At 44.6% G+C, this 26406-nt stretch overlaps 1 protein-coding gene across 1 annotated transcript; it reads right to left on the bottom strand.

Moving 5' to 3' along the window:
• Positions 1-25924, bottom strand: LOC119374014 (intermembrane lipid transfer protein VPS13B). The gene is made up of 15 exons (XM_037644073.2): positions 25718-25924; positions 22544-22741; positions 20165-20305; positions 19312-19741; positions 17784-18028; positions 16590-16745; positions 13337-13636; positions 11564-11796; positions 9600-9913; positions 8106-8285; positions 6727-6885; positions 5403-5561; positions 4510-4709; positions 3343-3486; positions 1-655 (listed from the first exon to the last, which is right to left on the bottom strand). Exons 1-15 carry the CDS (start codon positions 25907-25909, stop codon positions 422-424), a joined length of 3285 nt encoding a protein of 1094 aa, XP_037500001.1. The 5' UTR covers positions 25910-25924; the 3' UTR covers positions 1-421.
• Positions 25925-26406: the final 482 nt, after the last annotated feature.

Below are 26406 nucleotides of genomic sequence, written 5' to 3'. Positions count from 1 at the left end.
GCACGAGAGAATTTATGATAGAAAACATTCGATTTATTGCACCACTCATAAAAAAAAATATTTATGTACATCCCTGCCTTAACAGCAGGGCTTGGAATGGTCGTATTAAGTTATGAAAAAATGTTCCAGGCACGCAGTATTATAACTTTGGTTGACTAGGCACAACTTGTGTGGCTACGAAGTCCAGAAAATATAGCTTATGCGTAGGCCCTCTTAAATGCGCTATCTAATAAAACTGAATAGAATGTGATCAATGGTCGGCAGGTTCGTATCGCTTGTGCTTCTGTTCAACAATAACAAAACCAACAGGTGTACCACTGTGGAAATACTGTACACACCGCCTTTTTTCCTTTCTGTAGGAGGCCCGTCCCATGAAATTAGATTATATATCTTAATTGTAAGGGCTGCTGCTGGGTTGTGGCTATGTGTGCAGAAAGCTGTGAAAGCCTTTGCCCAATGATGCCTTCTGGACTTGGTGAAAGCGGGCCAGAAACAGAGGCCTCATAGCTGGCTGCACGAGACGCAACTGGTAGGCAACACCGGGTGCACTTTGCGGTGTGCTGCAGTCGCCGCAGTCCTGCGCCGATGGCGGCAGAGGGTACGACGACGTGTGCGTCACATACTCCGCGACTCGCACTCTGGCCCGACTCGCCATCTGTGACAAAACGAGGATGAGTCTTAGAATAACAGCGAGCTGAGGTAGTTGGTAGGTACACTGAAACCTCGATGTAACGAACACGGATATAACGAAATATCGGTTATAACGAAGTAAACGAAAAATAGTCTCGCAATAAATACAGTGTTAGGAATATACTTTTATAACGAATTTTCGGATATAACGAAGTTATTTTCTTGGAAGATGTAACTTCGTTATAATGAGGTTTGAGTGTATTTAGGTTAAAAGACAGGGCGTGCAAACACGGACGCAAGAGAGAAACGCCGACTGAAAAGGCGCACGATGGCAGAAAAGAAGGTAGGCACAAAAAATTATCTGCGCATGCCCAGGCAAGAGGCGATACCTATCAATCTGGCACACATGGTGGTCTTAAGTGAGAGATAATTGTTCAGGCATTTGATATGTTCTTCGTGAAAGTTATCGGTGGCTGGCTCACGTATGCGCTACCACTGTTATCGATATGCCGGCCTCAGCCATTAGATGTGTTGCTTCATTCCTATGGCTGTATAAAACAGTGCATTCATCGAATTTTAGTGTGCATTTATGCTTGCAACACTGAAAAGATAGATTAGACGGAGAGTCTCCGATTAGCCATCTCTTACGTTCCATCAGTCTCTGGTTTGTGTTGCCTGGACTTCTCTCTTATGCTCGTGTTTGCATGCCCAGTCTTTTAACAGCAGGGCGAGCTGTAAAGTTGCTGTTTTCAACCACTTCCTTTTGGACCTTCCCCAAGCTGCTTAGCATCAGATTAGATTGTGTGCTTTGTGCTAACATGGCATTACTAAAAATATGTTCAGGAGCTTAGGTATCAAAATATTCTAACCTTCTACATCTAACATTTAAATACCTTTGTTACATTCAAAATTCATTATAAACGTACATGCATTACACATTATCAGCATTAGACATTGTTTATTTACTTTTTTGTATCCATGTCCATTGTACATTTAGCTTAGGCTTGCATATCCTGACGATGCATACTGCAGTCACAGCCAAGCACTACAACACGCTCATTGGTACAGATTCTTGTGAGCTGTTCACTCACTGTATTCTTGGCCCTTTGACACTTGGTGAGTAGTCAAGCCTTACAAAAAGACGTCGACCACTACAGTCGGATACAACTTAAGAAGACAGGAAAGGCCCCGTCCAGACGACCAAAGTGCGGCAGCCGATCGCCTCCGCGACTAACGAAATAGTCCTGCTCATGCATGCGCTGATGTTCTCTGAAGGCGAAGCCACCAACCGTCCCGTCCCGCTCAGTCCCGAGTGAGCGCGCCCATTGGTGCAGGCTTGTGTACATCTGCCTTTGAGGAGCAAATGCCGCTGCCTTCTAAAGTTGTATCCGACTATAGTAATCAAAAGCCAGGCAGTTTCCTAGCCATATGAAAGGAAAGTGCACATTGCCAAACCTTCAAACTCCTAGGGTAAGCTTCTTTCCACAGCTTATATGTGCAGTGGTCAAGCCTAGACATACAGTAAAAGCTCGTTAATTCGACACCCGTTAATTCGGAAATTCGGATAATTCGGACGGCTCTATTGGTCCCGGCCGAAGTGCATGTTAATCTATGGGGCCAAACCTTCGTTAATTCGTCAGAATTGGACACCGCACCGCTTAATTCGGACAAATGTTGACGGCTGCCGCTACACAAAAGTGTGGTAAGGCAGCGCTGGCACCACTGGAGCGAAACCGAAACCTCAGTGACATCGCCATCGTCATCAACTAGTGGGGGCGATCGCAGCATCACCGAACGTCGGCGTCTTCTTTCTTCGCTCGCCTCCGACGCCATTTTCCCTTGTGCTGCGTCGGCACCGTCTCTTCTTGCGGAGTTCTCTTTTTTTCCCCGTTGTGACCGTGTTTACATGTGAGGCCTGAGCATGCGGCAGTAGCTGACGATGGCATCGGCGAGGTGTCAGCTGAGTCCACCGACGATGGCTGCCCTACCTTCGATGCTGTCCTTCCCTCAGATATGACCCTTCAGGACTACATCGCGATTGATGATTGTGTCGCCACGACTGGTCTCCTGCCCAATCAAGAAATTATTAATGATGTCGCGAACTCATCGCACCTCACAGGAAGTCTCGAAGGCTCTTTTGATATTAGAGGACATTTGCCTGAGCACTTCCGACAGTTTGCGTGCTGTTGGCCATTAGGAAGAGTTAAGAAAAATTGTAATGTCAGCCGGAATCTGCGCGAAAACGCAGACGACCATTACAAAATACTTCAGCAAATAAAGGTATGCTTCTCCAACTTGATTTTAATGTTGTTTTTCCTGTTCATTTGTTAATTCAGCATTCGGTTAATTCGGACATTTTTTCCGGTCCCGTGAAATCCGAATTAACGAGCTTTTACAGTACCCACAAGTGCACATGTGCATGTACAGCATAAGCATGCACACATGCACGTGTGTGTGGGTATCGAGCAGTTTTCACTGGTTTTGCATGGTTCAGAAATGTGAAAAAGAGAAAGAGAGCAAGCGAAAGAGTGTCACAGATCTTGAGCACATTGGGAATGCAGCCAATATGTGTAGCACAGATAAGGTACCTTTTACACTGGCACACAAATAGTTTCAATTTGTTTGAACATGTTGCACATTCAAACAGAGACACTAGCCTTGTTGCACGTCAACTAGTGACCGAAGGCAAACAAGCACCTCTCCATCTCTCACCTCTTCCAGTAGCATCCCTGACTGCGGTGGTCCGAGGTCGACGACCACACACGCGGGATCGTTGGGCGGACCGGTGCACAAGAGCTCGGCCAGGGAGAAACACCGTTCGAGCGTGCCGTCAGTCTTGCTCAGTAGGCAGAGACACTGCAAGAAGGAACAGAAGCCCATTTACAAATGGAAACTAGGACAAAGAACAGTCATTCCAGTCATCATGATTTCCTGCTTTAATCTAAGATCATATTAAGAAGAGCAATACAGTGCTATTAGCCAGAAATGTGCAACGGATGCCATTAAACTCAGAGCTACGGTAAACCAGCTTTTCTTATGCATAACGTTAAGCGCAGTACGAATTGACGAGGACGGGACAGGTAGTGACACACACACATACCTGTCCCGTCCTCGTCAATTCGTACTGCGCTTAACGTTATGCATATGTCGCACCAACAAGGCCAAAGATCCACCCCAGCTTTTCTTCCTCACACTGCAACAGTTTAAGAGCTTCATGTTCAATCTCCAGCATGGATAGCTGAACACAACAGCATGATGCACGTTTAGTACATTCCCAATTTTCCTTAACCTGTGGGGCCATGCACACCAGTTTAACATACATGGTCTGGCTTTTAAAAGAAAGAAAGAAAGAATAAGGCAACTTTGTAAGTACATACGCCCCAGTAAAGACTATGTGCGCAAGATAAAAGATTTTTGAAAAGCAGCTTATGTAACCGTGACAAAGGTGTCAGTCATTATTAATCACGAGTTCCTTATTTTACAAATTTTCTTGCTCTACCGTGGATCGAAACTGCCGCAGGGGCTAGATGGTTGTATCGTTCTGCCACTCTACATGAGGGCATGGGTTAGCTTCCTGGCAGAAGCTGTTGCATTTTGAAGAAGCTTGAATACAAAAACCTTCCTGTACTCATCTCTGTATACAGGTTAAAAAGCTAAAGGTTGTCAAAATTACTCCTAAGGCCTTCAACTGTACTGTCAATCAATCAATCAATCAATCAATCAATCAATCAATCAATCAATCAATCAATCAATCAATCAATCAATCAATCAATCAATCAATCAATCAATCAATCAATCAATCAACCAACCAATCAATCAATCTGGTTAAATTCTTAAATGACTGCAAGGCAAACATATCGCAGTGTTTGTCTGACCCACCTGTTGAGTGAGCACGAGAATTAAAGGTTGGTTGGTGCTCTCCTCGGACATCAGATGGACATGCAGCACTAGCAGCAGCTCTTGGCCGGGCAGAATGCTTCGAACCCTCGCCTCCGAACAGGGTGCATTGTCGAAGGACACTGCCCGAGGTTCGTGCCTGCGCTGTGTGAAATCTGCCCAACCTGCACCTTGAAGAATCCCTGCAAAGGAAAGTGTGAGAATTCTCTGCTGAATTAACCAAGTCATGATAAAATTCCATATTTTCACAATTGCATCATCGTCAGCCTGACTACGCCCACTGCAGTGAACAGGCCTCTCCCATGTTTCGCCAATCAATCCAGTGCTGTGCTTGTTGCGGCCAAGATATCCCCGCAAACTGCTTAATCTCATCTGCCCACCTAACTTTCTGTCTCCCCCTTACACGCTTGCCTTCTTTTGGAATAATCCAGTCTGTCACTCTTAATGACCAGCGATTATCTTGCCTTCACAATTGCAATGCACCTCTAAATATAATGTGCATACAATTTTAGTGGTAAAAAAGAAAAAAAAAGAAGTGAAATTCTCTCTAACAAGCACATTGAACTGCAAAAGCATGTTCTTTCTGCCTGTGACAGTCACTCTCCGAGATTCCTGTCGTACCAAAGACACAATGTGTCTGAACTGAAGTGAAATTCTCTCTAACAAGCACATTGAACTGCAAAAGCATGTTCTTTCTGCCTGTGACAGTCACTCTCCGAGATTCCTGTCGTACCAAAGACACAATGTGTCTGAACTGTGACCTGTGAGCCACACATTTGTGTTTTTTCTTCCTTGTAATGAAGCAAATGCAGAGAAGTAACGACAGCAAAGCAACAATGGCGGGTAGGGCAAGTCAAATTGAGAGAGAAGCGCACCTTTGCCCGTCTGGGCCACGAGTTCAGCGGCACCACTGATTGGCTTGGCTACGGCACCCATAAGGCCACGACCAACGCCCTTGACGAATCCAGTCGGCCCTCTGCTCTCCTCGTGAATTAGGGCTTGCATTGGGTGGTCCACAATGCCAGCCACAGCTCCTGCATTGTGTCATGAAAACAATTACTGTGTCAGTTATTGGTTCCAAATGAAAACGTCTATAATAACTGTCAAACACAGTATTGAATTTGTTGTTAGTTTTGTTTTCTTACACTGAAATTCTGTTCAATGGAATTTCACATCAACCACCTAAATGACAAGGCAAGGACAGGAACACAAAATACACTCAAACCTCGTTATAACGAACATGGATATAACGAATTATCGGTTATAACGAAGTAAATGAAGAATAGTCTTGTCATAGCTACAGTGTTATAAATAAACATTTATAACGAATTTTCGGATATAACGAAGTTACTTTCGTGGCAGATGCAACTTTGTTATAATGAGGTTTGAGTGTATCCAAGAAGAGAGTGGCATGACAATGAAGGACTCGTGTTGACACAAAAACAACTTAGTTGGAGACAGCTTTGGTTGCAACAACACTGGGATTGGCCATGTTTACTAGTATACTGTCTTTGTGATTGGGCCACGCTATTTGGCAAGGAAGCCGGTTATCCAGAAAATACACTCAGTTGAAAGGTTAAGGCAAAGAAAGCTTTGTTTAAAGAAGTTATGTAAGTGAGTTATGTGTTGTGCATTGTACTGAGGATCCTCAGGTACAGTTTGTTGTCAACTGAATAAGTTTCACCAAAAATGTACCCAGACACCAATACACGCGTAGAGGTAGTACAGGTGTCTACATAACGATTCGTTACATATGTACCACATCCCATCTCTTAGCATTCGTGGTTGGAGACATAATGAAATAAGCTAGTACTTAAATGTTGAAATTACATCTATCACTCAAGCTTTGCTGTCCGTAAGACTTAATCCCTTGTACACTTGCTACCCTAAGGGAAGCTAAAAAGACTCAAACGCTTTAGCAATGCACAAAAGACAAGCTTCGTGCTCAGTAGCCGAATGCAGCCAGTGGATCAAGCCCACACACTATTTTACACGTCTTGTGATTTGATTCTCTCATAATTGAGAATGTATGACACTATTCGCAATGCACAGGCTGTCTCGTTAGACACACCTCTTTTGTTGCAGAATTGGCATCATTCAAAGAGATTTGGTCTAGCAGCAAGCGAATAATTGATAATGGGGGGAATTCGGTGAAAGTGAGCATTGGCAAGAAGTGTAGCAACAAAGCGGGGGCAATACCTAGCAGGCTGATTCCAAGTGTTGACAGCCCCTGGCTGATGCCTGCCGAAGGGCCAGTGCGAAGCGATTCCTTCCAGGCAAGATGTTCCGGATCCAAGGAGAGCCTGTCCAGATTCCGAGATACACTGGTGGCAAGCTGTGTCACGGAACTCAGTGCTCCTGCATTGAAACATAATGTGAGTAACATAATGTGAGCAGCATAGACTGAGGGCTGGAAGGCTACGCTGTGCAGCACTTGAATACATTTCTTTGCACACTCAGACCTGCCAAGCTCAAAACTTCAGGAATGTTACGATTATAGCCAAAAAGAGCAAAATTTCATGAAAAATACTCAAGACTGTTTGACTACTGAAGTTGTTGACGGGTATCAACAGACACTTTTCTCTGTATATTCACAGCTAGAATGAACTGCACCACAAATGATGCATTATTTGCACAACGGCAGCACAAATTTTTTGCTTCCACCGTAAACTGGTTCTACATGTTGGCGTCGCCGCTCCACACGCTTGTTCACATGACTGATGGATGGGTGCGGAAAATCATTGCCGTAAGTATTTATTTGGTGAACTTGTACTCAGAAAAGCAAGTGGTGCTCAAACCACGATTACAGTGCTGAGTACTGTTGCTGATAGCTGAATCTGGACTTGTGAGTCAAGTATGTCAGGTATGCATCACAAAACGTTCTTCAGTGATTGCTCAGTGAATGTAAGCAAAGCATGAGCAACTACTCTGGAACATTCTGTGATTCATGCATATAAATAGTCGCAAATTACAGTTTAATGAGCAAGGTTTTACAAATCAGCGACAACACTAAAAGAACATTGAATAAAGTAAGCACATCTTGCTCAAAATTATAGAAAACTTGATAACAATGATCACCTGGACAAATATATTCACCAGTGGAAAGAAAAACAATGTACATGTGCAAACTTGCTGCACAGCAGTGAGAACTTTCTATTGACTAGAAGTCACTGACAGTGAATTTCCATGAAACATACCTAGTCTGTTCATTTCTTCATTGTCTTTTTATTTAGCAACGGTGCCATGAGCAGTTGAGGAAAGCATAAATTGAAGCAATGTCATTAATTGCAGCTTTGATGACACATGTTAATACAGTTGAACCTTAACGCAACAAACACAGATAAAACACATTATTAGGTATAATCAAAGAAATATGAAAGAATTCTAGCCAAAATCAACATGCAATGAACACCTGCTTATTGCAAATGTTTAGACATAACAAATGTATTCTTGTATTGGACGTGGTTTTGTTATAAAGAGGCTGGAATTTTTATTCGTAGAAAAGTAGAAAAGAAAAGACACACTTCTAGTCAGACCTAGCTTGTTTCTATATTAAATGACTAAAGACTTAGACTCACCTGAGGAGATGTGACGCAACATGGCAGACGCCCCGTGTGATATGCCCATAAAGAAAGCCCAGGGTCGGCCCTGTGCCAAGCCCCTGTACGGAAGCACCACCATTGCCGACACTCCGGAACCTAGCGCACGCACCAGGCCTGTAGGGTTGCCGAGTAGGTCCAGAGAGCCTACAACCCAACCTGAAATGAGATAAGGGAAAATAGTTAGCTATCGCAGTGACTTGGCAGCATTAAAATGGCGACCTTGATGAGTTGGTAGGTTAGCAATGCTGAAATAAATGCAAAGCGAACAACAACCAGGAGCTTGTATGCATGTGAATTCTTGCTAGTGCAACAAACATTTATTTGTGAGTACAGCACCCATCTTGTCTGAATTGCAGTCCATTGTTTGCTTAAAGGGACACTAAAGAGAAACAATGAATTGGTTTAGATTGATAAAGTGTGCTCGGAGAACTCTTGTGTAAGTTATTTCACCCACCATAGGTTTATTATTAGAGGAGAAAACCAAGTTCAAAGTTTCATTTTTAAGTTTCGCGCCGAACTTTGTAATTCGTGACGTAAAAGGTTTAAAAGAGCATTTAACGTATTTTGGCGCCACTGGCTCGACGAAATTTCCACAAACTGGTTATGTCAAGTCTCTGGCCCCCTCAGAGGACAATGTACTTCGATTTAACTGATTAGGAACTACGTAGGCCCAAGCAGGCGCCGTCAAAAATATGTGATGTCACGGCAAATGGTGAGGGAATTCCAAGGTGGCGTCGCCGCCTGTATTTTCTTTTTGCGCGTTTTCTCGCTTATTAAGCGTCTTCTCACAGCAAGCGTGGTGTTTTTGGTATCGTGGAAGACTACTTTACTAATGCGAGAAAAATCGTTTTGCTCTTTAGTGTCCCTTTAATGCTGTTATTTCAAAGAGGCAATAGCACTTTGCTGCTTGGGGCAACAGTTCCACGGGTTAAATTTTTAGTCGCAAAACTGCTTCTTTACTTACAATATTTAGGTCAGATGCACACAAAAAAAGGTTGGCGTTCTAAACAAACTCCCAGTCAGTTTTCCCGGAGCTATGTTTTAAGGTCTTATGAGACAACATTCAGGGGAAGAATGTCTGCAGCAAGTAACAAGACAATGCCTGCTGACAGAAGAATAATAAATCTAAGAATACTGAAGAATATAACAGGGAATGAGTGATGCTCACTCACTCTGAAAAATGACTATGTTGGCCATTGTAAGTTTAAACAAAGGTTGGATGAGTGATTGTTTTTGTATTGTCTTTGAGTTTGCCATTTTGTTATTGCATATCAGGGGCGTAGCCAGGAAGTTCAACCCCCCCCCTCCCCATTAAATAATTAATATATTAAATGATGATGACAATAACGTCTGGAGTTATATAGAGATAGGGAAAATGTTACAAAACCTATCCAATTTTCTAGGGGCCATTCCGTTCAGTGAGACATTCAAATGAGGAACGAGCCTCTTAAGACCTCCTGGAAATCTCACCTGCCCTGAGCAGAGCCCCCGTGACATAGTGCCGTGTCAACAGGTGGCCCAGCTGGTAGCAGCCCGTCACGAGGTTCCTCCGGCTGAATCGTGTGAAGCTCAGAGGCGTCCCGTTCAGGGACAAGTACAGCTTCAGCGAGGCGTGTATGCTGAGCTGCACTGCCAAGGGCTCCAGCACGATCTCCCGCACTGGCACTGTTCGCATCAGAGCCTGCGATGCATCTGCCACCTCCTGGGGAAGGCGGGACTCGCGACCGGCTGAGAGAGGCGCGCAGTGCCAGGCCGGGCGCACAAAGCTGGACATGCGGGCCAGCCTGCAAAGCATGGTGAAGATGGTAAACCGTGTTGATGACAATAATTACTGTTACTCCTACAGCACCAAAGGTAAACTATTACGAACAGGCTAGCATACACTTTTATTGTTCCTTCTACATATGCTAATGCTTATTACTAGTACTACTATGCTGGCACAGCTCGTTCCAATAAAGGCATTTACAGATCTAGTACAAAAATACTTAGCAACTGTATATGTAGACCATTTTCAAGACGATGTCATCCTTGGCCTTATCCACCCACATCCTGTAATGGGGTATGATGGCTCCCGATTGAAAATATGGGCTGATCCTGAAGGCAGAGCGGTCTGACAGCGTCTTTCATTAAGTCATGTGACTTCAGTTATTGTATTTATTTATATACTACTAGTGCTCGTTAGCACTGGATTATGTTGGCTAAATGATTGCTAATGACAGCTATTCATTGCTGTAACATCAAGACTGTATAAATCAAAACCTGTAAAAACCCTTGGCATGGAGATTCTTCATTCCCCCAACTCACTAGGCTGGCAGCATGATTACATGAAATCATTTGCGTGTGGCAGGGCTCAGTACACCCCGTTTTTTCTACTTACAAACATATACAGTAGAACCCCGCTGTTACGTTCCTCACTGCTGCGTTTTCCCGGCTGTTACGTCGTTTTCCGCCGGTCCCGGCATAGCTCCCATAGGATACAATGTATTGGGAACCCCGCTGCTACGTCGTAACTGTCGGACCGTTCCCATATGATACGTCGCGAAGTGCGCTCGGAGCCGACCGAGTGACTACCAAAGAGAGCGGCCATGGTGCATTTTCACACAGCTTGGCCTCGTTTGACCGTAATATTAGCCGCATGAGAGGCGCAAGCAACCGAATCTTTCAATTGATGCAAACAAAAGCATGGCCTTCGAGATTCAAATTGCAAAGATGGCGTCTATGACGTAACTGCTCGCGAAAGCATGGCCTTCGAGATTCAAATTGCAAAGATGGCGTCTATGACGTAACTGCTCGCGAAAGCAAGGCCTTCGAGATTGGCATTTACTATTGACAAAAGCATAGCCTTTGAGATTTGTACTGCACAAACATGGCGTGTATGACGTAATTGCTTGCGAAAGCAAGGCCTTCGAAATTGGCATTCACTTCTGCCATCGCGTTGGCGTAGACTCATCATCATCGTTATTTGTCGAAGAGCGGGAGGAGTTCGAGCTGGTTGAAGCTCGCATGGTCGTGCGTGCGGTTCGCGGTCGGACTCGCCGCGCCGGTCGTGATTGCGTGTGCCTAGTTCTTTCATGCCTACAGCTGTTGGTGTTAGAAAAATCACATACGTTCATTACATTTCTGTGGATGAGGCCGTCCTAAGCTCCGCGTTTCTATCCATCGACTAGATCGCGGCTGAGCGCGCCAATTTTCGTGCTGCTCGTAAGAATTGAAATAAAATTCTGTACCACTAAATATTTTGCCGTTTTTCCTGTTTTTCGGCTCTTACGTTTCCCGTCTCTTACGTTTATTTCCTACGGTCCCTTCAAAAACGTATCAGCGGGGTTCTACTGTATATGCTTCTAAAGAACTAATCTGCTGGACAGGAAAAATACTCTGTTGCCATGGTGAGTCACGGTCTATAAAATTACAGAAAAATATGAAGCGTTGCCAACCTGTACAGCAGTGTGTCCTCCAAAAACAGAGAAAGTGGAGAGAACTTGATTGTCAGCGAGTCTGCAGTCAGGCGACCATCACGGAGAATTTCGATCGACAGCGTCAGCGATGCAACGGCGTTTTGGCATGAAGACGCGCCCTCTGTTGACGGAGTATCGTCCCTAGGCACCAAGACGACGGGGAAGTCGTAGACTTCATTGGACGACTCGTCTTGGGAGAGCTGGTTGTCAACCTGTAAAAGATGAAGCACAGGAAAAATTGTTGCCTCCGCCATACAATAAACACAAATAGACGAGAGCGCTTTTAAATGCCAGGATATCTACAGGAAATGACTGCTTCACATCAGAGTGATTGCACGCAGAGTGCAAGTAACAATTTGAATACTTAAACGGACACCAAAGAGAAAATAGATTTTTCTCATATTAGCAAATTACTTTTTTACAATTCCAAAACTACCCCGCTTGCCATGAGAAGATGCTTGGTAAGCAAGAAAATGCGGGAATAAAATGTGGGTGGTGATGCCACTTTGAAATTCCTGCACCAAACGCCGTGACATCAGAGACGGTGTCTACTAGGTTCTACGTAGTTCCTAATTGGTCAAAATGACGTACATTGTCCTCTGAGGGAGCCAGAGACTTAACATATGAAGTTTCGGCAAGTTTTGTAGAGCAAATGTCACCAAAATGCGAAAAATACACTGTGAAATTCGTGACGTCACGTGCAGAGATTTTGGCATGAAATTTAAAAATGAAACTTTGACCATGATTTTCTCCTCTATTAATAAACCTATGATGGTGAAATTAACAATATTAGAGTTCTCATAGTACAATTTATCAAACTAAACTGGTTCGTTGTAACACTTTAGTGTCCCTATAACAAATGAAATGACTTTTCTCTAACAAACTTCCTCACTTTTCAGTCGGCCACACGCAATCTTGAGTACCACTGACGTCAAAGTCAACTCAGAACTTCCTTATGGCATATTAAACTCGTACAATATACATATTTCTGTTTGATATTGTGAGCTCAGAACATGTTTAGCTAGCTCATTAAGAGCACTGGGCAGTACCCTCACCTTCAAGATGGGAGTACGACTGGGCTACAATAGAACTCCAATCACGTGATATCTCTGGGAGCAGCTGAACTTTCCAATTGCACATCTGTACATTTCACTACAGAAAGCTTGAGTGGATATCAGTTTTGTGGTTTGAAGCAAATGGTAATTAGTACTGCATAACCTAGAAGTAAATTCCAAGAGTAGCAGGATTTCGATAATAATAGGATTCAAGTCAAAAGCGGTAAAATACATCAAGTTTTACAAGTTGTCATATTAGCCCACATGAGCCCATGTAACATACTTTTAAACTTATTTTTTTTTGTGTTAAAGTTGGGGTTCAGGTAATATGCACACCTAACCTTGATATGTGGCTTTGTGGCAGTGCGGATTTCCCCTGAATAGGCGGTTTTACAGCATAGCTGCCCTATGCGACAGTGAAACCGCCTTTACAGGCAGGTTAAATAAGGTAAAATGCACTTGTTAGTTCGCTTCAAATACTTCCAAATTTCTGAAATTTTACATTCATGTCAAAGTGAATTAGAATAATATAATATTCGTTTGGCTTAGATGAGGTAAAATACACCTATTTGTTCGTTTTGAATATTTCAAAATTTCCGAAACTTTAAATTTATGTCAACGTGAATTAGAATACTACAACATTCATTCGAATATGCGAAGCGGCTAAATATTCGCACAGGCCTGCACTTCGGCTCACCTGTATGCCACCAATGAATGTAAAGATGTCGTAGACAATGGCAGGCAAGGCGTCTGGTTGATTGTTTCCCATTGGCATTGCAGGAGGTGCGGCTCTCGGTCGACAGGCGCACGACACAGAGTCCAAACTGAGGCGAACTACTTCCTGCAGGCACTTCTTGTGGTCAGCGACATCGCTGTTGTCGCTCAGCACGAAGCAGAGCTCGTCTATGTTGACCGAGGCAAAGCGCAGGGAGCGGTAAAGGGGGGAGAGTGGTGGGAAGTCTTCGGCCGGCACGACAGGCACGTGGCTTTCGTCCGACTGAAAAAGAAAAGTCGTGAAAAACCATTTCAAATAAAAGCGCTGCAGTATGTTGCTTGGACACTTTTTACTCTATTAGTCTGCTCTATTGCATTGAGGTGTTTAGATACTGCATTGTATGCACGTCGGAGTGTACTTGATGGGGAGACATCATCTTTAACACTCACTAAGACAAGACACATACCAACGGATGCATTCGTTCTCACTGCACCTATGGTTAAAACCATATTCTGTTGTCAATGTCTCATAAAGTGTTGTGTGCCCAAAAATGCCTTCTTTGGAACCTGTCATATATAGCAAATACGCACACCAAAGGTAAATGAAAAACCTCCCTCTGAAGGGCAAACTGCAGTCATCAAATGATAAACCATATACGAAGCCTGTTAGAAAAGTATCTGACCTTATTTATTTTTTTTGCAAACACCTGATGGATATGAAACGTGCTTGCATGCATCAGCCGACCTTGAACCTTCGTACGCATGCGTGAATTTTTTCCTGCCCTCAGATAGCGTCAGTTTCTGGGATGCAGCATTTGAGTGAGGTAGTGTGCAGTGCCCTTGTTGGTTTCTTTATTGCAAGGAAAATGACGGAGCGATTGGAGCAGTGCTACTGCATCAAATTTTGCCCCAAACTGGGCGGCAGCCAAGTGAAAATCATTCGGAAGATTCAGACGGCTTTCGGTGACGATGCTATGAGGAGCACACAGATTAAGAAGTGGTACAACCGGTTTAAAGATGGCTGCACATCGGTGGAGAGCGAGCTACGCTCCGGTCGGCTATCAACATGCCGAAATGACCAGGTCATTGCCGAAGTGAACGCTGTGGTGATGTGGGACCTTCGTATGACTATCCGAGAAATTGTGGAAGACGTGGGCATCAGCACTTTTTCTGCACACTCCATTATGACCGAAGATTTGGCCATGAAGAGAGTTACGGTGAAATTCGTGCTGAAGCTGCTCACAATGGAGCAAAAACAACTTCATGTTGAAGTCTCACAAAACATGCTGGATTCCACAAACGGTGACCACGACTTCATGAGCACCATAATCAATAGTGACGAGTCTTGGGTGTATGGGTATGACCTGGAAATCAAATCCCAGTCATCACAGTGGAAGCATTCCACGTCACCAAGACCAAAGAAGGCCCACCAAGTGCGCAGCAACATCAAAGTGATGCTGACTGCTTTCTTTGAGTCCCGCAGTGTGGTACACCAAGAGTACGCACCACAGGGTCAAACAATCACCAAAGAGTACTACAGGGATGTCCTCCGTTGCCTACGTGATGCTGCTGTGTGGTGCAAGAGACCAGAGTTGCGGTCAACAGAAAATTAGCGCATCTATCACGACAATGCTCCTGCAGATTCCTCGCACTTGATTCAGACTTTTTTTGGTGAAAAACCAGACTCCTGCAGTTCAACAGGCTCCTTACACTCCTGATATGGCCCGCTGTGACTTCTGGCTGTTGCTCAAAATAAAGAGGCCGTTGAGAGGAGCGCGATTTCAGCCAAGAGAAGACATTATGGCTGCAACGAGAGCTGAGCTAAACTCCATTCGGAAAGAGGCCTTCTCGGAATGTTTAAAACAGTGGCAGCACTGCTAGGAGAAGCGTGTGGAGTCGCAAGGAGACTACCTTTGAGAGTGATTAGGTTTCCAACAATACAGTTATGCCAGCTTTTTTTCTTCCACCAAAGGTTGGATACTTTTCTAACAGACCTCGTATTATACTAAGTATATTAACAAACCATAATTTGTAAAAACAAAATTTTTAATGTGGTTGTTTAGTTCGAAAAGGTTTTTTTTCCCTTCATAGCGAGACTCAGCGCATGGAAAACAGGACAGAGAGAAAAAGACACGGGCAGCACGTGTCCCGTGTCTTCTTCCCTGTGTCCTGTTTTCCACGCGCTAAGTCTCACCATCATTCTATTCCAGCTCGCCCAGTACTCCACTTTACTTCAGTTTTTTTCTTCCTTTATTCTCGAGTGACATGTCCTATTTTTTCCTCTCTTGTGGTGTAATTCTGTGCTCAAGGTACTGTATTTGCTGCAGTGCCTTTATTTGGTGAACAGGCTGAAGCACAAGCCATTCCTTGCTGTATTCTGTTGCCTCTGTGTTCAAACAAGCCTCTGCCAAGTGCTTGCTGCCTACACCTGTCAGCGTTGCAGTACATTTCGTGCTGGTTGTTAGAATAAGGTGAATCTTACACCACTTCTTACAAGCTGTATAATAAAATAATGTGAATCAGAGTCTGCAAATGCATGAGCAAAAGTCACGAGCTGAATCCTCTCCAATAAGTCGCTCATTCAGTTGCAAATCCCTCTGTGAGTATTATTTCCACAACACTCTGAACTGATCCATTTCTTGCTGAACTGTTCCACCATGTTTTCCCAAAGAGAGGCATTTTTGAATGAATTTAGGCTCACTTCTCACTATTAATTAATGCAAAGCATATTGCTAGAAGTCAACTAGAAGTATCATATAAAACTACAATCCAGACAAAATACACAACATTAATTAAGCCTGAAAAAAGTACATAGTTTTTGTGAAGTCTACCGTATTTATTTTCATGATACCAGCACTTGCTAAAGTTAATTAGTGTTAGCTATCCACAATTATATAACTATGTACAGACTTGTGTGCACGGCATGTCCGTAGTGTACTCTCTTGCAAAAGCCTAGTGGCATAGATGTGCATAAGACTACTGCTGGTTGACAGATCTGACTCATTTAGACAGACTAGTGCTGTGCACCATGTTTCCAGATCCATTTGCAGTTATGGGGCTAGCCATATAAAAGATGCTCATTCAAGTGTTCCCGTTAACAGCGGACCATACTGTAAATTGAGATACATCAATGCTAATTTGCCTCTGCCTTATTCCATTAAGACTTTCACACATTGCAATTCCCCCTTAAGAAAATTCACTTCAATTTGTTCTTTCCTGTGATCAGTATGGCTCACCATGGCCAGGATACTGTCGGCAGACATTCCGTCGGGCGTTCCACGGACCTCCACATCGGTGGCAGGCTGAACTTCTCCTATGCGGCTGCGGATCTCTTTTGCCGACACCTCTGCCCTGCTCACGACTTGCACGAGCAAGTGGGTGGTGTGGCCAGCCTGTATTCAGAAGAAGAAAAGAAAAAAGCAGAATTAGTACGTTTAGCATAAAAGTGTATTGACAAACACTAAAAAAAAGAACTGTATGTGAATTTCCCGAACAATGTGAGCTTTCAGAAAGTATTAGAAGTGTGCTAATGTTTGAATGATCAATTTACAGTTGAACGCCTCTACAACGAATGCTTCCACAACAAAATAATTTGTATCACGAAGGACTCCTGATGCCCTAGCTGAATTGTGGGCATCATGGTAGCAACCTTTATAACCCACATGAGGAAATATTTAGCAAGTCTCGAGCACTTTGTTATAAGGGCGTTATTTGACTGTAATATTGTTTCATTTTTTAATAGAATAGTCACTGCTCATAAACATGAATATTCTTCTGATAGCTTCAGAATATTTCGAGGCACAAAATGTGCACAATAAAATGGAGCAAAAGTGCAATGAACTGGTTCATGCATCTTCCAGTTGCTGTCTTTTAATTGGTTTTCTCTTCAAAGTTGTTGCTATTGCAGAACAGCGGGATTTACAAACAGCTTAAATAGCTCATTCAGTTGTACATTATGGCGAATTGTTGATGCATGTGTTAAATTCACTTAAATTTATTTCGACATGCTGGACACTCCATTACACTGAAGAAAAGGCAGTTGGATGATGCTTTATGCAATTTCCGAGTCACCATAACTACAAAGTGACCTAATACTTATTTACTGCACAGACAGCCAGATAGTGTTCTTGGACAAAAGGAATTGAATCACCAGATAAAAGTATGCACTATATGTTCAAGTTAATTATTGGCTACAAGCGCCAGGAGAAGAGAAAGGAGACTATTTTGGCATTGGTGATGAAAAGAGATCATCTAACATTGTGAGCTGCAAGTGAAACAGGAACACAGTGAGTATACCGGGAATTCAATTCACCTAACGCTCAAAGTCTGTTGCATTATTTTCACCACCACAGCACGCAATTAGGTAAGACTAATTGCATTCATTATGCGTACTCTGCACCTGACGGTATTAATTGAAGTCCAGCACTCACCCTTTGCGCTGACACTCGCACGTCTCCAAGGCCTGGAATGTGAACGAACTGGTTGGCCACATCCAAGCACGCCACTGGATTGCTCCAATAAACCGGGTGTGGCTCGACCTCCCTAGCACAGCCGAGCAGCAAGAAAGGGTTTCCCGGCTCGGCTGCACCGGCAATGCCATTGCAGTAGGCGAGAAGGCTCGGAGGCGTGAAGTGCACGGAGCAACCAGGTCCCACCGAGGGCAGCAGCCACTGATCTGAAAAAATCCAAGTGATCATAACGCACTGTGTAATAAGGGTCGACCTGGCCAGAGAGTGCAAAGAACAGGACAGGCATCATAGAGAGAGATAATAAAACGAGAGAAAGGCAGGGAGGTTAACCAGAATTGTAGCATGCGGTTGTAGCATCCGGCATCATAGCTGGTTGAAAAATGTACAGTGCTGCATGAATAAGAGTGCCGTGTGCACTAACTATTCCATCTAAACCGACACGTGACAAAACGAAATACTAGCGTGCAAAAAGATGACAGACCAAACGAAGAAGCAGACAGGACGAGCGCTCTCTTCGCTTGCTCCGTCGTCTTTTTGTGCGCTGTTTCCTTATGTCTCGAGTCAGCCAGTACCAACCAGCCCAACTCTCTACACTCTTACTCCATCTAAACCACTCAATATAGTCTGGATTCCAGCTAAATCACTCCTACCGGCTCATACTAAAATACAAGAAGGTATCAGAACATGTGCATTCAAATTTTGTTTCAGTGCTCGTATGGCAGCATATTAGACTGGTAAGCATTAGGAGTGAGAATTAATTGTCCCAGTTTGTTCCAATCCAATGATCAAACCTGAGGCCAGTGCTTCCGGTGTGGTCGCTGTACTATTTGGGCTAACCAGGCCACCGGAAGATCGCAGGGTGAGGCTGAATTGATTAACAAAATGAAACACAGGGACACTGAAAGCAGCAAAACAGTTCTTTAGAAGCCCACAAGTTCAAAGAAGTTTTATGAACGGGGGAGAAAAAAATCACTGTCCAAGCATTCTGTACAGATGGTTAACCAAAGAAGCTGAAATGTGCCGCTCTGGTGTTTATCACAAGCTGGGATCTATCGAAGTGTCTTCTGTTGTAGCTTTTGATTTCTCTATCACCACATTGAAGAGATACCTGTGCTTTAAAATTTGCATTTGGTGATGTTATTAAGGATATTCAGAACACCTAAAGGATTTTATGAGTAGTGATTCATGCTGCAGTACGTATCATCCCTAGCTGTATATGCTCACAAAACCTGAAGAGCAAGTAGTAAAAGCGCGGAGACCCTTCGTGGTTGCATATGCTAGCATTGCTTCTTCATTATAGTTTCTGTGCATTCATGGGCTGCAACATTTTTCCATCTCCTAACCGTATATAGCTTCCCTGTAAAAATGCCATTAACTTCAACTCTAGCTTGCTGCTACATAAGAAACCCACATAAGAAACATGCTGCTACATAAGAAACAGAGTCCTACAAGGACATTGAAGGCAACACAGCACAAGCAAGCAATGCACCTTTTGTGGGGCTGTTCTCGGCAAGCACGAGCGTGGCACGTGTGGCATTAGAGATGCGCAACAGAGGATTGGAGTCTCGAGCGACGACGAGATACACGCTTCCGCCCCTCGAGTGACAGGTCACCACGAGGGGCAGGGTCACGTAGGACGACCTGACGGCCTTGAAAACAGACGTCGAGCACCGAATGTTCTTGTTTTGCACTTCCAAGTTCAGAGGGAAGCTCCACAGCCTCCTTTCACCCTCAGAAGACACACGATTTAGAGCCAGGCTGACCAGCAGGCGGCCGTACACGGCTTCGTCCAATTCCGTGTCGTCAACTCCGTTGCTTCCGTTCCAGAAGAGCAGGGGAACAGTGCCAAGGCTTTGATGGCAGTCGGGTGGTAGGGAGCACTCTGCTACCACTTCCATGACACCAGTCCAAGCTTGTGTCTGTCGGGAAAGTGGATGGATCTCTCCATTAACGTTTCAAGAGCACATACTCATAACCACCTACAGTCAGATACAACTTAAGAAAGCATGAGAGGCCCCACCCCGATGAAAAAAGCAATGCAGCTAATTAATTATTTCTGCAACTCAACAAATAGTCCTGCTGATGTACTGATGTTCTCTGACAGCAGGCGGACCGTCCGTCCATATGTCTAGCTCATGACGTCGGCTTAGAGCGTGTACTCATTGGTGTAAGCTTGTATGCATTCATCTTTGATCTGGAAATGCCACCTCCTTTTAAAAATGTTCCTGACTACAGTTGATGTTGCACAATGTGACACGTAGGCCAAATGAGGCACACAAAACGGAGGCGATGAAGATGCGGCGTCGCTAACAACTTCGTCACTTTTCAAGTGTGTGACATACCGGGTTGTTCAGAGCCATTCTTGTCGTGAAGCCGGCAGCAGCCAGTGGCAAATCCGTCTGATTGCTAAGATAGACGGCCGACCTCAACGTCACCACGAGGCATCCCTCGAAGTCGTGCGCCAGGGCAATCAACCGACAGACCTGTACAGAACAATGTTGAACAGTGCAGGGAAGTCAGTACAGTATAGACCGCTTATAACGTAAGTCGCCGGAGTCGCGAATATCCGCACTATAAGCGGTACCGCACTATAACCAAAACAACCTTCTTCAAAGGCTGCATTTGCGCAAAACGTGTTGAGCATGTAGCCTCGCGTGTCCGATAATCGACATATGCGATTGGGGGCGCTTACAACCACTTAAATCTCCGAATGTTCAAAAATTAACCGCCAAAGACCCGCATTGCCAACGAAATGAACACGGGGGAAAAAAGCAAACAAAACAAAGTGCCATCGCGGAAATTCGCCGACTACCTTTCAGGCCACCTCGAGGTATGCGCATTACACAGAAACCATGTCGAATCGCGACCGAAATTTCACGTGCTGAGTGGTACCGATCGTTCGATTTCACGGGCGCGCACGCGATGTCCAAGTCATTGCAATCGAATCCGGAACCACCATTCGAGAGGTGCATGTGCCAACCATGCCCTCGTTTTCATTACCGATATGATTGATTCCCTTCCCTTCAAGTGCAGCCATCGCAAAAAGTTTCGTTGATTCCGCACCAAACCGAAACTTTTATCGCCCGCGACCGCTACCGAAAAGCAACCAACGCTGATTAGGCCTAGCCTGCGGTTCAGCATGTTGTCGCGGGAAGTTTGTTCAAGACAACATGAAGATCGGACGTCGAAAATATCGCACTCAAGCACTAACCCAAGAACAGCGCGCGTGATACGAAGTTTGTTTTCGCGGCCGGGAGATCAACGGCGACAAAAGCCCGCCAAGCTCGTTTAAGTCCGCGCACTGGCAGAAAAGGCGAAAGCTCGCGTCATGAAGCCGCAAAACTTTTCAATTTGCGGACGAGGTAGCAAACGCGATATCTGTAGCAAATGTGATAACGACGACGCTTTTCCCGACAGGAAACTTACTTTAAAGCGCACTTGATGAGGACGCGATCGTACGTTCCACGCGGAACGCGCTGCCGGCAAGCGGCCGCGTAGCCTTGCCGCCGCCGGTGCAAAGGCTACTCCGTCGCCTAGGCAACCACCATCCTTCCCCACTCGGCGAGCGCGCGCAGCGCTGCCGCGGTCTTTTTCCTCCCTCCGCCCCTCGTTCGTTCACTGTGCGTTCCCTCGCCCTTCGTAACGACCTCGTCGCTCCCTCCCCAGCGGCGTACCTCCTTTGAGAACCGCACTCGTTACCGCGTTTGTCAGAAATATTTTCCCGCAACCGCATTATAAACGGTATTTCATCTTGGGGGACTGCACAATAAGCGGTATGCGTATACATGCGGTTCTATGGGAGGGTAAACGGGAGTCGAAAAAGACCGCATTATAACCGGTCCTGCACTATATGCGGTTAAGTTATAAGTGGTCTGCAGTGTACAAGGTTACAAAAGATCTATGGGCCAGAATAACGCATGGTAAATAGAAATCATACGCGATTTTAATTGAAAGTAACTGTTGTGAATGACTGTCGCAAGGCCATCCTTATGGGAAAAGACCAGCATACATAACCAAAGGTCAAAAAGATTAGTTTGAGACCAACCGTAGGTTTTCAATTCAAATACGCATAAGATGAACAAATACTCTCACAGAGTGTTTCACAGAGGTTCTCACAGAACTAGTATCACACAGCTCTCATCGAGCGTCACGTCAAGTGCAGCAGCAGCAGAGCGCAAATGAGCCTACTGCAAAAATAGGCCAGTCTTAGCTTTAAACCAACTGAGCGCGAACCCCGAGTTTATCAATGTCTTCCCGATTCATATGACACAGCACTTGCCCTAGCAATCTTCAGTGCATGTTTTCATTTGACACTTATGTCGTCCTCAAGATCCTGGATCCGGCATCACTGACACTATTACATGACACAATGACTTTGCTGATGTCTTGTAACAAGGGTGCTAGGCACGAAGACATTGCTTATGAATAAGTAAAGAAGACAGATTCACACGGTTTTACCGGTTGCATGCGAATACAGCAGGAACTGTGATCACAGAAACAGAATGAACCTGTGCATCGAGACACGTCCGTCTCTTACGTACCAAATCTTGTCAATGGAAACAAGTGGTACAGAAATTTATCAGAGGCACTATGATGCTTGCCAGTATACTTCTGGGGTGTTTATAGGGGTTCACAAGTTCATTTACTACACAAACAGAAGTACAAGCAAATGTCAGTACTCCTTAAAAGACTTCTCCCAACTCGAGGAACAAGTCACTCACAGTGAACGACGCAGAGTCGGGGTAGTCATAATATATGGACACGGGTGTGGGCACCGACAGGTGCAGTAGGTCAGCGTCCAGGTCATCGGGTGGTGCGCTACCTTTCCTCTTCTGAAGCAGGTAGGAGGGATCCACCAGCAGGGGGCGCAGGGAGCAGTGAAGTGTGCCGTTTTCCTCAACAGCCAGAAAAAAGGGGTCCTGCATACCCAGAAAGACATCAAAGCACCGCCAAAAGGCACAGCTGTAGCCTCTAGAAACTGTAAAGCATGACAGGAATAAAGTTTCATTCACTTCAGAGCACACGTAGGTGATGGTCTGTTCACAATTCAACGTAGTCGGTTGAAGTCTGCCACGTTAGGCATGCTGCTGAAGTGTGCCGTTTCTATAGTATAACACTGCCTGACTATGACTGATGATAACACAGCAATGCAAGGAATGCTGAATGCATGAGTGAATGATTGCCGACTTATTTCAAATCAGGATACCCCTGCGAGGCATGCATATGTTGGCACATCTGGTGTGTTTAATCTACCGCCATGCTTTGTCTGAGCCCAACTGCTGCTTCTGTTGCCAGAGGCCAATCTGAGCTCTGCTGCATGCGAGAATTGCCAGTCACGCATGCAAAGCATTTTACGCAAAGTAAGCACCCGAGTTCGGTGGGAAATAGAATATGTTTTATCTAGAGCTGTGCGAATAGCAAAATTTTGGGTGCGAAGCGAATTCGAATAATAAAGATTGAGTGCGAATCGAATCGAATAATTTCGAATAATTTTCGAATATTTCTCAAACATTTTTCGAATACTTCGAAGTGAAATTACAGACAAAAGTTGCAGAGAATCCCTAAATACCGTATAAACGCGTGTAAGGGCCGCACTTTTTTTTAAAGAAATGAGGGCCAATTTTCAGGGTGCGGCCCATACGTGCGACATTTTTTTTTTTTAAAGTAAAAACGCACCAGTTAGCGAACGAAGAGCGTTTATTGCAGTATACGACATTTCTTGCGACATACGTGCTCAATCGTCGTCACTCGGCGAGTCCTGAGACTTGGAGTCCGAGATGAGATGGTGTGCTTCGAAGCGCCGTCACCCCACAAGCAGTCATCTTCCGTGCCATCCAAGCTGTTAGATATCCCGGCGACTTTAAAACTTCGGGACATAATGTCCGTCGACACCGAGCTCCACGCAGATAGGATCCATCCAACTACAGTCGCCAAGGCTAGTCCCTTCACACGCAGCATGTCCGTTGTGAGTGCAAGACCATCATTCCGCACTTCAGTCATATAGCGGAGCAAGTCTTCTTCCAAATCGGGAAAATTGCACTGCTCTCCTCGGAAAGCGCGCTTAGTGCTGTTGGTGTTTCGCAAGGCTTCTTTTTGAGCACACCAACGTCGAACACACTTCTCGTCAACGTCGAATTTTCTGCCGGCGGCACGTTTCCCATCTCGATCACCTTCAACTTATAGCCAGCAGTGTAGCTATTCAACTACTTGCCCATCTTGCCAAAACATGAACGCCGTGTAGAAAACAAGCTAGCACGAAGGTCATCGAACAGTGCAGAAAACTACAGCAAATGGCTGGCTGAACTGCACAAACCGAACAACGCGAACGCCATGCCAAAGTTGGTGATGCTAATGCCAATATGGATAGCGCCGATAGCGCGTTTGTATAGAGATGTGAGAAGCTAAAGATAAAATCCTGCTCTAACCTTTAGTTGGCGGGTCTATGAATACTAGTAAAAAAGTTAAAATTTTTAGTCCACTTCACGAACATCTTAACACGAATAAAATCCAAAAAAATATACATATATACTCTGGTGACGATGATGATGATTGCGTTTCCTTGCACCATCAATCGACTACGCCTAGAAGCTTACGCGCGCGCGCATTTTGAATACGTATTGGTTGAGGAAAGTGTGGGTGCGGCCCTTACATGGATTTTTTTTTTTTTTTTTTTAGAATATGCGCTTCAAAAAAAACGGGGTGCGGCCCTTGCACGGGTGCGGCCCTTACACGCGTTTATACGGTATGTTCTCATGAGATAGCAACATGAAAGTGTTTCTTTTTGCTAGGTTGATGAAGCGCTGGCACGGGGTGGTGTTTCATAGTTGTCTTATCAAGAATGAGGCAATGTAGAGGCTGAATTCTATTTATGTAGGTGATTTGGTACAACCAAAGTGTTGCCGACAACACTTTACACGTGATAGGCAAAGATGCCATTTCCTCAGCCTCTCCTCCTCTTTCAACTTTTGTGGAAGCCCAATTGATGTGGCGGACAAGGTTGTGCTCCTTTCAAGCCCAGGGTTCCAAATCTGCCTCGCAGACGATATATAAGAACATCTGAAATTTTGGATGCTAAAAAGCTTTGGTGTCCGATTTTTCGGACTTCCTGCCCAAATTTCAGGTCCAAAACAGCATTAATTGAGCCCCCACCTCTGCCACATCTGTCATCTCGATGTTGGAACCAGCGTTTTCTTGAGTTAATACATTGGCGACCGTAACGGAGCTTGAAAGGCAGCTTTGCCGCAATACGGGGGTGCAATGAGGTGAAGCATATTCAAAATCTAGGGACAACTTCCAATCGGACGTTGACCGTCTCTTGGCCAAGTTCGACCGAAACGGAGCTTGAAAGATAGCTTTGCCGCAATACGGGGGTGTGATGAAGTGAAGCATATTGAAAATCTAGGGACCATTTCCAATCGGACGTTGACTATGTCTTGGCTAAGTTCGACCGTGACGGAGTTTGAAAGGCAGCTTTGCCGCAATACGAGAGTGTAATGAGGTGAAGCTTATTGAAAATCTGAAGGGGTCACTTTTAATCGGACGTTGACTGTTTTTGTTTTTGGGAAGTTCGAATAGTTCGAATAGTAAAATTCCAGTGCGAATCGAATCGAATAGCAAACACTATTCGAAAAATATTCGAAATTTCGAATATTCGCACACCCCTAGTTTTATCCTGACATCAGTGCTGAAAGAACTCACAAACAAAGCAATAACGTAAGCTCTGTCGATGAGATCAAAAATAAGGTGATTGCCTCACCAGTGCTAAATAACATCATGTGAGTGAATGTAACGTTACAATTAACTATCTTTTAAGTTGCATGCTGAACGGTTTTAAAGGTTTCTTTTCTTTGGCCAGCGGCATCGACATTTGAATGTTTGATACCCCAAGGACTCACATAAAGTGGTGGTGGTGCCAATGCCTGATCCTGGGCTAAAGTCCACATGCCGTGGTCACCCGTGAGCAACCTGAGCTCTAGTCCCGTGCAGTTGACGATGAATGCCCAGGGCTTGATGTCCACCAGCACCGTGCCCGGATATGGAAGGTTGGGGTCATAATACTGTTTCACGTGCAGCTCTGTCTCGGGCATCTCGGGAAGGCACTTGGGGCTGCAGGGCGTGAGCAATGCAAGAAAAAAATAAAGCACAAGGACGAATCGTAACATTCACGAGACAAATCAGTTTAGCTGTGAATGTTCCACGGACAGCAACCAGCAGAACTTGTTCTCTGGCTAGATGCTTCATACATGAACGAATCAATAACCACTGTGCTAAGCCCTTAAAGTGCGACTTCTGAAGAACTGTCTATAAATGTGCCAAAGATACATAACATTATTCCAAGGCACTCAATATTCAACTGCAACAAAAATAATGTCACAATACTTTGAGTTCTGTGTTTCATAGCAATTAATTTTTATTAATCTGTAAACAAATATCTATCTATCCCGAAGTCATGTAAGTCCTCTTTTCGTATAAGCAGAATTGAATCTCAGGCTGGAAATATAGTTCAATTTTATTTCAACTTATATCCAATTGAGCTAACGAAAATTATACTTTTGATGCGCCTTGCAGAAGGTGGCACGTCGTA

The sequence above is a fragment of the Rhipicephalus sanguineus genome, chromosome 11 (genome assembly GCF_013339695.2).
Source record: "Rhipicephalus sanguineus isolate Rsan-2018 chromosome 11, BIME_Rsan_1.4, whole genome shotgun sequence".
In the NCBI taxonomy this organism is placed as follows: Eukaryota; Metazoa; Arthropoda; class Arachnida; order Ixodida; family Ixodidae; genus Rhipicephalus; species Rhipicephalus sanguineus.
The sequence above is the reverse complement of the archived record's forward strand: the minus strand, read 5'-3'. Positions and strand labels throughout refer to the sequence as shown.

Coding starts and splice junctions, on each gene's coding strand:
- LOC119374014 (XM_037644073.2), bottom strand. CDS start 25,909: ATGCCCGAGACAGAGCTGCACGTGAAACAGTATTATGACCCCAACCTT. Junction 22,742..25,717: donor TGGCACCACCACCACTTTAT/GTGAGTCCTTGG, acceptor CTGGGTATGCAG/GACCCCTTTTTTCTGGCTGT. Junction 16,746..17,783: donor TGCGAGTGTCAGCGCAAAGG/GTGAGTGCTGGA, acceptor TTCTGAATACAG/GCTGGCCACACCACCCACTT.